Source organism: Mirounga leonina, unplaced genomic scaffold, assembly GCF_011800145.1.
Source record: "Mirounga leonina isolate KUSES-001 unplaced genomic scaffold, KU_Mleo_1.0 Mir_94, whole genome shotgun sequence".
Classification (NCBI taxonomy): domain Eukaryota; kingdom Metazoa; phylum Chordata; class Mammalia; order Carnivora; family Phocidae; genus Mirounga; species Mirounga leonina.
In genome coordinates this window covers 55,847,650-55,865,268 of record NW_023270855.1, presented here as the reverse complement: position 1 = coordinate 55,865,268, position 17,619 = coordinate 55,847,650, and the positions used below count along the sequence as shown (strand labels likewise).

Here is a 17,619-nt window from a genome sequence, read left to right as displayed (position 1 = left end):
TTATTTTATTGAGCACCTACTTTGTGCCCAGAGCTGTTTGAGGCACTGGGGCTACAACACTGAAGGAAAACTTACGACGATAATACCCTAAAGAAAAAAAAAGCAAAAAACGGTTCCCCCTTGTAATGGTGATGTTGCGTTTGGAAGATGGGGGAGAAGATCGTGAATGTATCTAAAAACAATAATAAGCTATGAAGTGAAGCAAACGCACTGGAGGCCGTGATTGCTCTGGATGAAAACAGGGTGAGGTATGCATCCGTTTGACAGACCTGGAGCAGTTCCTGTCTGCTGCTAAGGTTTCCACTAGAGATGCAAGAAAAAAGTGTCCTCGTGCTTTCTGTCTGTCTCATTATGGCAGTCAAGATTGAATGGGGGAGTACACGGAAAAAAAAAAGAAAACAGGGTGAGGTGGTTGGGAGGGGCGCCATCATGAGGTGTGTGTCTTGCCCACCACCCCCAGTATTAGCTACCCCCGCATAACGAGATCTCTCAGAAGTTCCCAGCGGCAAACACAGGAGTCTGGGTGCGGCTTTGCCAGGTTCTCTGCCTCAGGGTCTTGCAGCTTCCCTTGAGACGTGGGCCAGGGCTGTGGTCTCATCTGAAGGCCCATCTGGGGCCGGATCCACTTCCAAGCTCACTCACTTGTCTGTTGGCAGTTCCTCACGGGCTCTTAGCCAGAGGCCGCCCTCAGCTGCTGGCCTACATGGCCCTCTGAAGGATGGCTTCCTAAAGCCAGCACAACAGGAGTCTGCGAGAAGTGGCATCCCGTCACCTTTGCCATGTCCCGCTGGTTGGAAGCAAGCCACAGGTCTGGCCACATTCAAAGGAAAGGGATTACACGTGGCTGTGACCCCCAGCAGGTCAGGGTCACTGGAGGCCAGCCGAGGGTCTACCTGCCAGACCCCCACCCCACCCCACCCTGGTCAACTGTGAGCTTTACGAGGGTAGCTGTGTGATGAGGGTAGCCCCAGCACCTGAAATCATCCAGGCACTTAGTGGGAACTAAGTGGAACTCACTGAAACTGTCTTAGTCTTATCTCCCCACAGGCTTTTATGCTTCATTCTCCCCTCCTATGACCTGGGAGCCGTTCTCTTGGCCCCAGTTCCTGGTGGGGGTTCCCAGGGTCTAGCAAGTGAGCAGAGGGGTAGCGACACATCAGGGTCTCGAGTGTGTGTGTGTGTGTGTGTGTGTGTGTGCACGCGTGCACGCTGATCCTCCAGGGCCTCCACCCCCTTACTCTCCCCCTCCTCCCCTGGGCCCCCTCCCACTCTCTGGAGCCTGCCCTTCCCCAGTCACTGCTGACAACCCCCATCTCCCCCCACCCCCGGCACGCTCCATGTCTGTCATCCTGGGGAGCTGTCAGGCCTCACCCAGAATCTCCATCAATCCCCCTGAGGGCCGCCGCACAGCAGAGGGACTTGTCGGGGTGGCCTGCCCTCCTCCTAGAGCCCACTTGGCCTGAGCCTGGGCTTCACAAAGAGACAGGGGCCGCTGCCCCATTTCCCAGGCTCTAACTGCATGCCAGGCTCTGCACCAAGCTCCCTCTACACCAAAACTTGCCGCTCACTCCCTCGGGTACATGCCGTGATACTGCCCAATTTTACAGAGGCAGGAAGCTCCTTGGCCAAGGTCTCAGAGTGAGTGAGGGACAGGACCTGGGTTTGCCATTGCAAGGTTCTGAGGCTACACCTTTAATGACCACAGTCCACTGCAACTCTTGCCGACAGAGCCTCCAGGGGCTGGGCCATGCCTCTCCCATCAGATTGGGCACTCATGACGACAGAGCTATGTCTCCTCCATCAGACTAGTGTCCTTGAAGGCTGGACCATGCCTGCCCTATCAGACAGGGACTCCTAAGGATAGGCTCTTGTCTCCTCCATTAGACTAGGGGCACCTAAAAGGAGGGCCATGTCTCGAATCAGACTGGAAACCCCTGAAATCAGAGCCATGCCACCTCCATCAGATCGAATGCTTCAGAGGGTAGAATCATGCCTCCCCTATCAGACTGGGAGGCTATTGAGGCATATACTTATCTCCTCCATCAGACTGAGGCTTCTGAGGTCAAGACCATGCCTCTTCCATCAAACTGCAAGTTTTAAAAGGCAAGGGTGTGTCTAGGAGCTTCTTAGAGCAAAGACTGTTTCTCCTATCAGAGTAGGAGCTCCTAGCACAGGGCTACATCTCCTCCATCAGATTATTTAGGCCCCACCATGAGCCATCCCTTCTTATCCTGGTGCCTTGGCTCCCATCCCCCCTCCAGACTGGCTGTTCCATGAGACAAGGATGAAGGGACAGAGAAGGCAGGCACAGCCTCCCCCCCCCAAGGGACCCCAACTGGCTCCTTCTTAAGGTCCCACCCACCTAAAGCATATATTGAGCACCTACTGTGTGCCATGCAATAGAATATTATTGGGCCATAAAGGGAATGGGGCGCTCACACATACACACACACGTGGATGGACCTTGGAAACACGATGCTCAGTGAGAGAACCAGACACAAAAAGCGACATAGGGTGTGATTCCATTTATGTGAAAGGTCCAGAACAGGCCCACCCAGAGAGACAGAAAGCGGATTAGAGGTGCCAGGTGCGGGAGAAGTGGGGAGAATAGAGAGTGCCCATAGGGATGGGGTTTCTTGTTGGGGTGATGAAAATGTTCTGAAATGAATGGTGATGGTTGCATGATCTTGTGAACATTCTCAAACTGAAATGCACACTTCAAGTGGGTAAATTGTTGGGCATGTGAATTGTATCTCAAAAAACAAAACAAAACAAAACAAAAACAACAACAAAAGATGCTCCGAACAGCGCCCAGAAGCGCTCAGTGGAGGTTAGCTGTTCTTCTCCCATCTCAGAGATGGGAAAACAGCCCGGGTCACCACCCAAGGTCAGGAGAGCTGGGATTCCGGAAACTGAGCTGCACCCAGGAGATGGCCCTGATACACTGCCTCTCGAACCATGGGGGTTGGGGGGAGGGAGGAAGCCTCAGCCTAGGACCCCTAGACCACCCCACCTGCTCGCCTTCGTCCGCGCAGTGCCCCCGCCCCCCCCGCTGCCCATCAACACGCAGAAACCCGAGTTCCTGAGGTTCAAGGGCACACCGCAAGGTCGCCAGCCCCCCAGCCTGACTCTCCTTATCCATCATCTCCCGCTCCTCTCTCCTCCCGGAACCCTTTGACGGCTCCTCTTCTTGGGGGGGGGGGGGCGGACAGCCCCAGGAGAAGCCAGCTCAGAAGCGCAGGAAAGTCAAACGCCGCTTGATTCTGCCTCCGGGGCCTCTAATTGCTATTCCTGACACACCCTGTAATTAGAAGGCCCCTTTGAAATATTTATACCTCAGACGTCTCCTATTTATCCGCCAGGGAGAGGGCTCAGATTTGATGAGATCTGTCAACAGCTCATCCCTGAGCCGGGAATTGCCTTGGGGCTGACAGAAAACAGGACAATTACCTGCCGTGCTCCCCAGCAGTCCCCAGGGACGCTGTCTTGTCGCTGATCGGGGGGGGGGGGGGGGGGGGGGCATGGAGGCACTGCAGGAGGAGGACCGAGTTCAACAGGTTCATGTGGGCGACACGGCCAAAGCTGGGGAGAGGACATATGGAAGCCCCTGCTGCGGTGAGGGGCTTTGTCTGCTCAGCTCTGGACCTCAGTGTCGTCGCCTGGAAAATGGGGCTAACAGTGGGGCAGAGGCGGAGAAACGCTGATCCCATGAAGACACTCTAGTGGGTCTCCAGTGCCACCCCAGCCAGGCCACATCGGGACGTGCAGGCAGACGTGAGCTGTGGGGTGGCTCTGAGCAAGTCCTCCCCGTCTCTGTGCCTCAGTTTCCCTATGGGAAAAAATAACTCCCTTCTGGCGATCCTTCCTTGAGCTCTCTGGGGGTTTCCTGTTAGAAACCAGGAAAGCAAGGCACAGACAGCATAGACATGGCCCCGACCCACTGTTCTTCCCCAGGGGCATTTTCCCACCAGTATCAGCTCTGACTTCCGTCTGGGTTTCCCTCCCCTCCAAGCCACAGGCACAAGCCCACCCTGGGGTCGGGGGGGTGGGGCACTGGGAGAAGGGAATCTGCAGCCCCATTCTTCCCGATCACCCCTCTCTTACTTCAGTATTAGGGGGAGCTGAACAAGCCCCCTTAGGATGAAAGAAAAACCGTGTTTGCTCTGGAATTGGCCAGCACACCTCTTTGCTTCCCTTACCCCAAACCTCTTAGTGTCCTCGCCCCCAGACAGCTTCAGCGCCAACAGGCAGCCTGGCCAGGCGAGACCCCTCTCATTTCTGTCCCCCCTCCTTGACTCCACCCCCAGAAGCCACAAAGGGACAGATGCTGAGGACGCGCCGGGCACTGATACCATCTCCCTTCCCAAGGCCAGCTGCCCCAGCCCCCTTCCCCCATGCTGCAATTAGTCCCCTGGGCGGGGCGGGATTGCAGAGAAGAGTCCTCTTGGGAAGGGGACGCCAGACCTCCCTCCCTCCCGTTGCCTCCCCGCTTCCTTCAGCTGCATCAACATCAATTTTAGCCAGTGACCTCTGGAACGATCTGCTGGTCAGTTGCGCCGCCAGAGACTGGTTCAATTTCAACCCTCAACAGTGGTCGCTCTCACCCCATCTGCTGGTCAGTTTCACCCCCTCTCGCGGTCGCATCCAGACCCCCATTCCCCAGCCAATTTCCACCTCGCCTCGCTCTCCCCGCTGCTCCCCGCCTCTGCACCTCTCGCTCTCCTGAGCAAGGCCGGCCCCGTCCGCTCCCACCCCCCGCGCTCCTCGCTCGCTCCTGCCAGCCGCGCTCCTCCGGGTCAGTGTCCAGCTGCCGCGGCCTCGGCCCCGCGCCTCCCGCCCCGCACCCCCCTCCCTCGGCGGGCAGCGCCTCCCCTCCCTTCCCTTCCCAGAGCAGCTGAAGGTCTCAGGCACCTCCGAGGGGGGTGCAGGGGGAGCGGAGGGGGCGGGGGAAGCCGCGGAGGGGGAGGCGGGGAAGCCTTGACGTCGCAGCCCGGGACGCGGCCGGGGGCCGGTAGGGGCTGGGGCGTCCGCCTGCGCGCCCCCCCCAAAGTCCCACCTCCCGGCCGCGGCGGGGAAAGTCTCTCCGAAAGCGTGAAGGGGGATTGCAGGAGGTTTTATTTCCCTTTGTGCAGGTGGCTGGGGCCGGATCGAGGCGGCCGGGCCGGGGGCCGCGGGACCCGGGGTCCCCCCGGAGCGGAGAGGAGCGCAACAAAGGAGGCGCCGCGCGGAGGTCACCGTCCCCGCGGCCCAACTTTGCGCGCGGCGCCCGCGCCCCGGGGGAGCCGGCCCGCTGCGCTGAGGACCCAGGCGTCCGGGCTGAGCCGGGGTTGGGGGCCCCCGCGGGCGGCGCTTTCCCCGACTCCCGGCCGCAGAAGGGAATCCCGGAGCTTCCCGGAGGCGGCGGGCGGCAGAGCCGCGCACGGGGACCGCGCTTCCCGCGGAAACTCCGCGCGCTTCCGCGGATGCCCCTCGCCCTGGCCCGGCCACCCGGCGCTCGGGGTTCAGGGCCCTGCGGGGCGCCCCCTTCCCCCGCCGTCCTTGAGGAGCCGGGCTAAGGTGGACTTTTGCTCTCCTTCCTCCTCTTCCTCCCTCTGTCTCCTTCTTCCCTCCTCTTCTCACTGCCTTCTGAGCCCAGCCAAGGGACACACCTGATCTTTCTCCTCTCCCTTCCTCCTCTCTCTCCTCCTCCCCCTCCCTCCTGCCCCCCTCCTTCTCCCTGGGGACTCTGCGGAGAAAGGGGGCCGGGAAGGGGGCATGTGGGTCCCCCTCTGACAGTGGCCAGGTTTGGCACGACACACGCACAGATGGCCAAGTGGCTGCGGGACTACCTGAGCTTTGGCGGTCGGAGGCCCCCTCCGCAGCCGCCCACCCCCGACTACACGGAGAGCGACATCCTGAGGGCCTACCGCGAGCAGAAGAATCTGGACTTCGAGGACCCCTATGAGGACTCAGACAGCCGCCTGGAGCCCGACCCCGCCGGCCCCAGGGACTCCAAGGGCCTCGGAGGCGCCAAGTATGACTCTCCCAAGCACCGGCTTATCAAGGTGGAGGCAGCGGCCATGGCCAGAGCCAAGGTCTTGCTGGGCAGCCCCGGGGAAGAGGTGGGTGGCTAAGTCCCAGACTCTGGGTGGCCCCAGGAGACTGGGTGGGGCGGGCCAGGCTGGGCTCCCTGGATGTGGGGGAACCTTGTTTTATGGGGCAGGCGGGGGCACCAGCCAGACACTCCCCAAACCCCCACCTGCTTAGTGGAGTCTGATTTCTGTCCCTTTCCAGGGCTCAGCACTGGTTGTCCCACTATCTCTCTGGCCCTGCTTTGTCCCCCTGTCCCCTGCTCCCTGTTCCCCACCTCTAGTCCCCTCCCCTCAGCTTCCCCAAACAGATCTGAGTGAGTCACTCCCCTAGCAAGCCTTGGAACCCCCACCACTGTGCCCCTCCTCTGTCACGATTCCCATTTCACAGAAGTGGAAACCAAGGCTCACGGAAGAGGAGCAACTGGCCAAAGGTCACAATGGCCCTAGCTTGTTAGAACTTGACCCAGATCTGCCTCCAATGCCCATGCTTTTTCCAGTATTTTTGCCAGAGGATCAGGGAGTCGACCCCAAACCCTCCGTGGAGACAGAGAAGGATTTGAGGAGGCTGTGTTGGGCAGTGATTAAGAGCACAAAGGAAGGAAGGAGGAGGCAGGGACTCCAGAAGCCGACCACCTGGGATGAAACCCTGCCTCTTACCAGCTGGGTGACCCTTAGCAAGACACTTATCCTCTCTGTGCCTTGGTTTCCTGATCTGTAGAATGGGGCTAATGTACTTACTGGGTGTTGGGATTACAAGGAAACATGTGAAGTATTTAGAACAGCGCTGGCCGCTGATAGACATTACAATTATTTTTTATTTTTTTTAAAGATTTTATTTATTTGTTTGAAATAGAGAGCGCGCGGACAAGCGGTGTGCGGGAGAGAGGCAGAGGGAGAGGCAGAAGCAGGCTCCCCACCGCGCAGGGAGCCCAACATGGGGCTCGATCCCAGGACCCTGGGATCATGACCTGAGCCAAAAGCAGATGCTTAACCTACTGAGCCCCCAGGCACCCTGACATTAAAATTATTGAAGGAGGGAGGTGGGGCTGTGCGTCAGGGAGGCAGAGAGGCGGGGAAGCTGGCATCTGTATGCAAACCCTGGTGGGTGGGAGAGAGGACTCCCTACCCCGGGACAATGAGCTTCGTGGAGGGGAAGAATTACACGACCCAGAGAGGTGCACCATCACACAGGAGGGGGTGTCTATGGCTGGGCTTGGTCCCCCCCACCCCAGCCTTTGCCACTCCTTTACTTCTCTACTTCTCTCTCCAGTTGGAACTCGACACGGAGTATTCCGACCCCTTTGATGCCCAGCCTCACCCACCACCTTCAGATGATGGTTACATGGAGCCCTATGATGCCCAGCGAGCTGTGAGCGGTGAGTGAGCAGGGCTTTCGGGAAAGGGACCGGGTCCCTGGTGGGTGTGGGAGCTGACCAGTGTTCTTGGCCCCCCAGAACTGCCATGCAAGGGGGTGCAGCTGTATGACACTCCCTATGAGGAGCAGGACCAAGAGCCAGGAGATGGGGCCCCTTCTGGGAGGAGACCTCGCCAGAGCCGGCTGCCTCAGGAAGATGAGAGGCCTGCGGATGAGTATGACCAGCCCTGGGAGTGGAAGAAAGACCACATCTCCAAGGCGTTTGCAGGTGCCCTTCCGACCCAGGCCTTGACCCTCCCCAGGCCCTGAATGTCCATGTCCTTCAGTTTCCTGCTCTGGTCATATCCTCTGATTCAACTTATAAAATAGACCCTAATCACCTGCCACTCTGGTAGTTTATTCATTCTCACTAAAGTGTGAATGGCTGATAATTGTAAATTTATCTTCCTAGGAGAACTTGTATCTTCCTTGAGGAGAGAAACTCCTTAGGGCACCTGTAGTGCTCACTGTAATATAGGGATGGGTTTTGGCATCAGGTAGACCTGGATTTGTGTCACTTACTTGGGAAAGGTGCTTTATCTTTTAGTCTCAGTTCCCTTACCCATCAAATGGGGATCCTTATAGCAGCTACAGAACAGGGAGCATGTAAACTGGGTGCTAGAAAGTGCTCACACGGAGCTGTGGGGGGACAGGGTAGCATTTCTTAGTAACTATCATTAGGTGGGCTTGGGGTCAAGTCCTGAGTTGGGGAAGCATGGACAAGTCTGTGGCCTCAGTTTCCTCTTCTGTAAAAGGGTAACAGTACTACGGTCAGCTTTAAGAATAAAATAACTTGGACCAGGAAGTGTTGTGCGAACCCAGCTTGGCCCCAGAAGTTGTACGACTGGGAGGGACACTGGGGTTCAGTGCCTCACTCTACCTGTCCACACCTGGGGCGGGGGGGTCTAGCTCTAGGGCTTGGCCAGAATCTGCAGAACGACCAACCCATCCCTCTAAGGCATCCCTCGTCCCTCGTGGAACTGGCCGGCCCTCGCCAGCCACCACACTTAGGAGTGACCACACCCCTTTCTTCTGAAGGCTGATCGGTTGCTCCTGGACCAATCCTACCCAGCCCTTAAACCCAGCCCCTCCTATCCTGGATTCTGATAGGTTGCCCAAACTGGCACCGCCTTCCTACTGAGAGTGCATTGGCTTACCCCGGCCCCGCCCCTCCCCGGTGGGTTGGACTTAACCCTTTCCTCTCTAACCCTCCCCCTCCAGTGCAGTTTGACAGTCCTGAGTGGGAAAGGACCCCAGGCTCAGCCAAAGAGCTCCGGAGACCCCCATCCAGAAGCCCCCAGCCCGCAGAGCGCGTGGACCCGGCCCTGCCCCTGGAGAAACAGCCGTGAGTGGGGAAGCTGACGTTGGAGGAGCCGGGTTGAATCCCTCTCCGTCCCGTACCAGCTGCAGATTCCACTCCTCGGACTGGGGGGCTGGGGGAAGTATGACTCATTCATTCACTTCATTCCTTTCTTCCACTATCTTCATTGGGCGCCAGAGCCTGCCTGTGTCAGACACCTAGCCTAGGTACAAAGCAGAATCACATGGTGTCTCATTCCTCTGGCATCAGATTCTGGGTTCTAATCTCTGCTCTGCATCTCTTGGCTGTGTAGCTTTGGGCAAGTCACTTAACCTCTCTGAACCTAGGTCTCAAAACCCCCAAGATGGTGCCCAGCTCAGAGTAAAAGGGGATGTTCTCCGTTTAATTGGATGACGCTCATGAGCCTGAGGGTAAAGAGAAATCATCCCCATCCCCAGGGGATCTGGGGATGGAACTAAGAGGAGCAGGGTTTTGAGGGGGTCCCAACTTTGGGCTGGAGTGAGGTGCACCAGCTGGGAGGGTCTGGGCCTTCTCTGTGTCTCTCCAGCCTAGCAGTTCCTCCAGGAACTCCCTAAAAGCCCAATGAGCCCAGCCCAATGAGGTGGGGAGCTAGATATTTCCTTTAAACCCCTCCAGTCCAAAAGATACCGTGGTGTGTTTATCACAGTTATTCCCAAACCCATTAGGTGGGCCATACAGAACTGACTGATGAACGCTGAAGTACAGGGGGAGACGTTTCTTCTCTGTTCAGTTTTCTTTCAATACAAAACCCGCGAAGTCTGTTTGGCGCTCCTGTGTGTGTGAGACCTTGCTCGCAAATGCTAACCTCTCTCGGAGTCCATTCAGTACAAATATTAAGTAAAGGATGGAACAGGTGGGTGGGGATACGGGTTGTGGCAAATCTCTAGAAAGCCAGATGCAAGTGATTCAACTTGAGGGATTAGGGAAGGGGAAACAGGACCCTGGGGACCTAACCTAGGGAGACTGTAAAGATCAAGGTCAGCTGTATCTATTGAACTGGAGGGAGCAGCTCCACGTGGACCTGGGCTCAGCTGCCTTGCAGGGAAAAACCGTGTCTGCCTGAAAACTGGGCTCCCCTTGAGAAACCCAGGGGACTTGTTCTCACTTGTTTGCCTGGAGCTCACAAGTCCTGGAAAGGGCTGTGCCTGCACCAGCCCCCAGGGGGTGTTTGCAGGGGGATTGCCCTTTATGAGACATCTGCCCCCACCCTCTAGGTGGTTTCATGGCCCACTGAGCCGGGCAGATGCCGAGAACCTCCTGTCTCTCTGCAAGGCAGGCAGCTACCTCGTGCGGCTCAGCGAGACCAGTCCCCAAGACTGCTCCCTATCCCTCAGGTGAGGCCCCAGCCCCCTGAAGGGACCGAGGCTCACAGGACTACCTGCCTCGTGCTTTCGGGTTAATTCGGTGGGAGCAGAAGGTGGCGCGAGCGGGCGGGGCTTCCATGGCTGCCCAGCAAAGCTTTCAGAACCGTGGAGGGGACTTCTGGGACCAGTGGGCCAGAGGGTGTGGCTTCCACGGAGGCCACAGGCAGGGTTCCAACTAAGAGTGAGCCCCCTGTCACCGGAGGTATGCAAGAAGGCGGAGTGGAAGCCATCCAGTAGATCTAGGTTGTGGGTGAGGTGGGGAACTAGATTATTTCCTTTAAACTCCTGCAGTCCAAAAGTTGAAGTGTCTCTCGGGGCCAGAATCTCTGAGTGGCCCTGTAGGCATTTGAGTTTGAGATCCTGATTGTACGTACTTCTCTGCCTAAGATTCTAAATGTGTCTGATTATAACAAGCTCCAAAATTCGACTGGGCATCTGATTGTGAGATTCCTGAAAGGGCAAGATTGAAGAGGGCTTGGAGAATTGCTTTGAATCCTGCCTCTGCCACTTTATAGCTGTGTTACCTTAGCTAAATTCCTCAACCTCTCTGGGCCTTGCTTTTCTCATCTATGAAATGAAGATACAAACAGCACCTACTTCATGGTAATATTGCCATGATTAAATCACACACAAACACACACAGAGGAATTGTTGAGCCTAGTGTCTCGGCAACAGGAAGTGTTTTATTCATATTAATGATGATAAGATCATTCCCAGGTTCAATGTCATTCAACTCACCAGAGATGTAAGCAAGGAAAGGGACCCCAGCCTTTAGAGCGGACAGGCGGGCAAGGCATCCCTGCCAATGGGGAACAAGCCCAGAGCTTGGCACCCAAGTGGCCGTTTAGCAGAAATATTTGGGAATGCCAGCCACCAGCTTCTGGGGGCCACGGCGGGGGGGCCTTAGGGTCGGAGAGCATGAGCAGGTCTGGGGTGCTCAAGGCACTCTGACGCCTGTCCCCCAGGAGCAGCCAGAGCTTCCTGCACCTGAAGTTCGCACGGACCCGAGAGAACCAGTTCGTGCTGGGTCAGCACAGCGGCCCCTTCGCCAGCGTGCCAAAGCTGGTCCTCCATTACAGCTCCCGGCCGCTGCCTGTGCAGGGCGCTGAGCATCTGGCCCTGCTGTACCCGGTGGTCATGCAGACCCCCTGACCCCAGCACCTTCAGCCCCTGCCCTGCACCGGGCGGGCCCAGAATCACTGGCTGCAAACGCTCCAAGTCTTTCCAGAGACTCGCCACCCCTCCAGGCCCTTGGTCTTCATCAGAGCTACCTTCTTGGCCCTCTCTTGGGTGCTAGGGACCAGAATTGTGTCTCCAAGCACTCCCCTGGCCTGGAAAATAAATAAGTTATTGTGTATTTCAAGTGTCCTTTCTGGGAGGCGGGGATCCCAACTCCAGGGAAAGGAGAGGATGAGTGACCCTTAGACCCTTAGGGGGGAATGGCATCCCCAGCTGGGGGTGAAGCCTGAATTGCTCATGGGGGCGGCGGGGGGGGGGGTTGGGGAACACAAGTAAGAGAGCTGGGGGCAGGCAGAGAGAGAGCGTATGAGGTCAGAGGAAAACCCGGACACAGCTGACAGACAGATACAAAGATGGAGAAACCGAGGGGGGAGGCTCTCAGGCCAGCCCTGCCCCCACGCGGCCCCTCCCTTACACCTGGGCAGGCAGCCGAGGCCTGATGCTGAAAGGACATCTGTCCCCATGGAAACAGCAGAAGTGGGGGAGGGGAGCTGATCCCAGCTGGTGTCACTTCAAGGTGACAGTCGGGCAGGAGACCCGGGGGACTGATGAGTTCCAGGGAGCCCCGATGTCCCCCGTCACTCTTCATCTCCACAACGACCCAGGGAGGGGGGTGCTTCCAGCTCAAGGTGCTGTGTGGAGGTCGGGGGCATCACTTCTCTGCTAATTGGACATGACTCTCCAAAGATAAGAGGAGGGAGGTGGCCAGTCATCACAGAGCCCCCTCACCACAGTGGACTGTCCCCCAGCCATCCTGGGGCTCAGGAACCCCCAGACAACCCCTCAGATATCTTTAACACCCCCCAACTCACAAAATCTGGCTCTCCTTTATAAGCCTTTATTGAGCGCCCTGCGGGTGAGGGAGGAATCCGGCCTTATAGTAATGAGGGCGGGGTCTTGGGCTGGGCCGTTGGACTCCCTGACTCTTTGGGAAATCAATCACATCTTCACGTGGCCATTGGTGGGAGGGGATCTCTTCTGGGGTTTCGAGTCCTCTCCCCACCTCAAGGAGCCCTCTTGGCCACTGCTGCCCAGAGGGGCGTGGGTCAGGAGAGACGCCGACGGTAGATGTGGGGTGACTCGACCTGGGGCTGGGGCTGGGGCTGGGCCTGGGGCAAGGCTTCTGGGCCAGGCGCTGCTGGGGGCTGGGAGGCTGGGGCAAAGAGATGGAATAGAAGCTCTGACTCTTCTGGTCCTCCCTGGGGATGTCCAGCACCTGCCCCTCCACACGCCACGCCTTAGTCTTCTTTGGGGCGCTCCGGGGCTGGTAAAGGACGTTCCCGTAGAGAGGATGCCCTGCAAAGGTGGGAGGGAGGGATGACACAGACTAAGAGGGGAAAATCACACGACACAGCCTGGCTTTCTCCCGCCTACCTCTGCTCTCGCCCACCGGGCGCAGCCCCACCCGCCCTCCTTCCAGAAGGGGCCGATGGGGCGCGCTCGGCGTCCGGGTCAAGCGGCTGCAGTTCCCGCCTCCGCCACGCGGGGCAGGGGCGCCGGCGGAACCGTCTGCCGCCCTCCCGCCACCTGCGCGGTTACCTGAGTCCTCGCGCCGGCTGCGACGGCGGCCCCAGACCCAGGCGCTCAGCGCGAAGGCGGCCACGGCCACGCCGCCTGCCACTAGCGGCGCCACCAGGAGTCCTGGGGAGGGGAGTGCGGGGCGGTCAGACGGGGGGCGGGGCGCGGGGGCTGGAGGCGGGGCTCGCGGCCGGGGCTCACCTGAGTCGACCGGGGTCTGGTTCGTGGGCTGGCCATCTGCAGAGAGGAAACCTGTGTCTCGGGGGCGCCCCCCTTCGAGTCCAGCCTCCACCGTTCAGAGCTCCCCCCATCCCAGTGGGACGTCAGCCTTCCGCCCCTGCCTTGCTGCGGGAGTCCGGGCAGGTGTCCCTCCGGACCCGTTTCCTCTTCTGAAAAACGAGGCGGCCCATTTCTGCCTTGCTCGGTTATTGTAAAGTAATCGCCGAATGCATTTTTTTCATCATGAGCTCCACCATCCTTGCCATGAACCCCATCACCCCCACAATAGACTCCACCACTCCCATCACAAGCCCTCTCGTCCCCATAAGCCCCATCACTGACATCATGAGCTCCATCATTCCCACCGTGAGCTCCACGATCCTGGTCATGGGATCCACCATCTTTACGGCTCCTGTATTTTGAGCTCAACTCTGCCATCAAGCGCATTTTACGTACAAGGAAACAGTGTCAGCCTGAGTCACTTGCCTGGGGTCATGCACCCAGGCAGCAACAGTGCCTTGCTTTGAACAAAGGTGTTGCTCACCTCAGCTCCCCTTTCCTTTTCTGTTTCAGGAAAAAAGAAAAGAAAGAAAAAAGAAAAAGAAAGGAAAGGAAGAAAAAGCTTATACTGTCCTGACCTTTTGAGTCTTGCTGAGTAATCAGCCTAACAGACATAAATAATCACTTAGGTTTACTGAGGACTTGTCATGTTCCAGACCCTGTAATAAACTCTTTGGATATAATTAACTTCAAATTCACCTAACCCATGGCTAAGGAAACAGGCACAGAGGGGTCAAGTTACTTGCCCAAGGTCACACAGCAAGTGAACAGCAGAGTGGGGACATGTTCCCAGGTCTGTATAGTTGATATAAACTCCAGCCAAAGGCTCCTGGTGTGACTAAGATGAGGCCCAGTGCTCCTGACCTCTTCGCCTTGTATGTTTTAAAGTTGGCGTCGGGGAGCACCTGGGGGGCTCAGTCGGTTAAGCGTCTGCCTTAGTCCGCAGATCGTGATCCCAGGGTCCTGGGCTCAAGCCCTTACGTCGGGCTCCCTGCTCCGCGGGGAGCCTGCTTCTCCCTCTGCCTTCGCCTCTGTGTGTGTCTCATGAATAAATAAATAGGATCTAAAAAAAAAAAAGTTGGCTTTGGTCCCTGGGGGCTACCAAGCGCTGTTGGGGGGAGTGGAGAGCCAGCTGTGTGTGGCTGGAGGCAGACTGGCCGCATCCCTGCAGATGCCGACAATGCACAGCCTGGTGCCTCTGCAATCCAGATTCTGCTAATTGGTAATTGGCCCTCTCATTACTAGAAGGTGGGGGCAGTCAGGACAGCCATAAGGCATGGCCCTAGAGGCAGGCGGTGGGAGGGTCCTGCCAACAGGAGAGGAACGGGCATCTCTTTGGGCCAGGAACTGGGGAGGTGCTCCATCCTGCCTCATGGGTCCAGGCATGTGCCCGAGGCCCTCAGGAACCACTGAGAGAGCACGAGCCCCCTCTGGGTCTGCTGGAGTCTCCAGGCCCTATGCAGCATTTGGCCAAAGTGGGTTGTCATGCAGAGTAGAGGGAGTGTATGACCTGGGCTTTTGAGAAAGCTGGCTGCATCCCTGGCTCGTGTATGTGGCTGGACACGTCTAGGCCTTCTCTGGGCCTCCGCTTTCTCATCTCCAAATGGAGGCAGCTGGCTTAGCTGAACTGGGAAATTCCTTCTAGCCTTGAGAATCAATGGCTTTCAATGTGGATTCTAGAATTATCTGTCCTAACAGACTCTGAGACTGAAAAATTCTAAAAGCCTGTTTAAAATATTTAAGATACTGCAATTCTAAGATTCTAGAATCATCTATTCCTTTACGTCAGTTTCTCAACCCTTTTTCGTTATCACCCCCAAAGAGACTTTTAAAATCTTACTTTGTTTCCCCATGACATTTTAGTACCACAGATACAGTGTGAATCTATGTACTGCCCATACATCTATGCTTTATACATAAAAAAATAAAATCTTTGTTGCTCCCCAAGAACCAATTCTTGCCTCCTTAGGAGCAAGATTCCCCATTGAGAATGCTGTAGTTCTAAGAGCCTAGACTTCTATGCCTCTAGGATTCTAGAACTGCAAGATTCTGTTTTGTGGTTCGAGATCCTAGAATTGCCTGAGGCACAACAGAAATGTGTTGGCCAAAGACCAGTTGTAATTTGTTCACAGCACCCTTATTCGTGATTGCCAACAACTAGGAGCTGCCGAAATGCCCATCCATAGGAAATTGGATTGATGGATGGTGGTGGGTCTACAGCAAAGAGAAAGAGCATCCCGCTGCGGCATGACCAAGATGGACGTACCTTCTGGCCGAGTGGGGGATTCAATGTTGAATGAAAAAAGCCAGGCACAGAAGAGAATGCACTCTATGATTTCCCTTAAGTAGCACACAAAGCCAAGCCAAATAAGTCTATGCAGCCAGAAGTCAGGATGATGCGTGTGTGCATGGGTGGGGGGAAGGGATCCGGGAGGCAGGAAGTCTTGTTTCTTGAGCTGCGTGGTGGTACAAGGGGTGGGCTCAGGCTGTGGTCTGAATGTGTCCCCTGCAATTCCTACGTGGAGTCCTAACCCCTGGAGGTGATGGAAGGAGGAGATGGGACCTCAGAAGGTGATTAGGTCCTGAGCCCTCACGAATGGGATATGTGTTCTTATAAAAGAGACATCACTGCCTCTTCCTCCAAGTGAAGGGTGCCAACTACCAAGCAGGGTGAGGATCCTCACCAGAACAAGACCATGCTGGGGCCCTGACCTTGGACTTCCAGCCTCCGGAACTATGAGAAATAAGTTTCTGCTGTCTACAAACCACCCCAGTCTGCAGTATTTTGTTATAGCAGCCCAAATGGACAAAAGCATCCACTAAGCCGGCCACTTACAATATGCGTTTTTTCTGTATGTCGGAGATACTTTAATAATACATTTTTTAAAAAAAGATTCTGGGATTGTGTTTAGTCAAAATTCCAGAATTACATGTATTCAAGAGTCTTCATGATTGCAGTATTCAGGAAGAAGTCTCAGCAAACTTTAGCCTGTGGATCCAATTAGGCCCACTACCTGTTTTTTTAAATAAAGTTTTATTGGAACCTAGCCCCACCCATTCACGCCTGTCCAGTCTATGGAGGATTTCACACTATAATGGCAGAGTGGAGTCGTTGCAACGTAGAACACAAATTAGAAAATATTTACTCTGTGGGCCTTTACAGAATGTTTGCTGAGTCCTCATCTAGAATTATAAGTTCCAGCATGTCTTTGGTTCTGCAAGTCTAGATTTTGATGTTCCTGACTTTGCAGGATCTCTGTTTCTAAGACTCCCATTGGAAGAATTTAGAGTTTATGTTCCTAGGAAGGAATTTGAGATTCTAGAGTTTTGAGATCCTATAAGTTCCAAGAGCCCACTTCTTCCCTCCTCTTGCTCCCATACCTTTCTCCACCAGGAGCTGCGTGCCATTGCCCTGCTTCACCTCCAACTTAGGAATCTCCACGGCCACCCAGCACACGTAGTCCCCACTGTCGTTGAGGCTCACGTGGTCCAGCTGCAGGGTGAGGCTGCCAGGCGCCTTCCAGGAAAGCAGCCTCCGGGGCCCGCAGACCCCCAGGCTGAGGCTGCCGTTGGTGATGTGCGGCTCACACAAGGAGACATCGTCCTTGGTCCACCCAACCCGGAGCCGCTCCCAGGCTTGGGACTGTATCACCTGGCAGGCCAAGGTCACCTGGCTTCCCCGTGTCACCCGCAACCACTTGGGCTCCTGCTGCACTCTTAGGCCTGTGGCTCCTTGCAGGACGAGGGGATACAAGAAGTGAGTAAGGCTGGTGTGTGTGTGTGTGACTTACTCCCCCACTGAGCCCACAGGGCTGAGGCTACATGATCTTTGCAAGATCACGTCTCACTGAGGCTCAAAGTCTTTTTTTTTTTTTTTTAAGATTTTATCTATTTATTTAACAGAGAAGGTGAGAAAGCACAAGCAGGGGGGGAGCAGACGACAGAGGGAGAAGCAGAGCTCTCTCCCTGATGAGCAGAGCTCGATCCCAGGACCCTGAGACCATGACTAAGCTGAAGGCAGATGCCCAACCATCTGAGCCACCCAGGAGCCCCTCAAAGTCTTCATTTGTGAAATGGGTTTAACTTTCTTTCGGCACTTGGGAGATTTCAGGGAGGATTCTATGACCAGTCCAGCTCTCGGCACACAAATATCGCCTTGCGTGTGCCGAGCCCTGTTCTGGACACCACGGACACAGACAGACGTGATGGAGACAGACAGAAATTCCTGCCCCACTCTGGAGTTGACAGTCTGGGAGGAGAGAGAGAGAGAGAGAGACATGGGACGTCATGAAGTGAGAATCCTGATGGAGGATGAGATGAGAGAAAATCTACTTATGGAGGGTGGTCAGGGAAGGCTTCTCAGAGGAGGTGATGAAATGGTAAGAAGTAGCC

The 17,619-nt window shown here is 56.2% G+C and overlaps 1 protein-coding gene, 1 long non-coding RNA gene and 1 other non-coding gene across 3 annotated transcripts; 2 read left to right on the top strand and 1 right to left on the bottom strand.

Moving 5' to 3' along the window:
• Positions 1-250: 250 nt before the first annotated feature.
• Positions 251-384, top strand: LOC118006136. Its single transcript, XR_004677966.1, has one exon. It is a non-coding gene; the product is annotated as a small nucleolar RNA SNORA31 (small nucleolar RNA).
• A 5,283-nt stretch (positions 385-5,667) lies between these two features.
• SHD (Src homology 2 domain containing transforming protein D) lies at positions 5,668-11,420 on the top strand. Its single transcript, XM_034996864.1, has 6 exons — positions 5,668-6,101; positions 7,342-7,447; positions 7,526-7,714; positions 8,707-8,830; positions 10,042-10,161; positions 11,157-11,420. Exons 1-6 carry the CDS (start codon positions 5,805-5,807, stop codon positions 11,341-11,343), a joined length of 1,023 nt encoding a protein of 340 aa, XP_034852755.1. The 5' UTR covers positions 5,668-5,804; the 3' UTR covers positions 11,344-11,420.
• A 913-nt stretch (positions 11,421-12,333) lies between these two features.
• On the bottom strand, positions 12,334-13,210 carry LOC118005898. Its single transcript, XR_004677894.1, has 3 exons — positions 13,150-13,210; positions 12,970-13,071; positions 12,334-12,726 (listed from the first exon to the last, which is right to left on the bottom strand). It is a non-coding gene; the product is annotated as an uncharacterized LOC118005898 (long non-coding RNA).
• Positions 13,211-17,619: the final 4,409 nt, after the last annotated feature.

What these genes read in the sequence shown, in the direction of transcription:
- SHD (XM_034996864.1), top strand. Translation starts at nt 5,805, where the DNA reads ATGGCCAAGTGGCTGCGGGACTACCTGAGCTTTGGCGGTCGGAGGCCC. An exon ending in TGGGCAGCCCCGGGGAAGAG is followed by an intron (nt 6,102 to 7,341) that starts GTGGGTGGCTAA and finishes TTCTCTCTCCAG; the next exon opens with TTGGAACTCGACACGGAGTA. An exon ending in CATCTCCAAGGCGTTTGCAG is followed by an intron (nt 7,715 to 8,706) that starts GTGCCCTTCCGA and finishes CTCCCCCTCCAG; the next exon opens with TGCAGTTTGACAGTCCTGAG.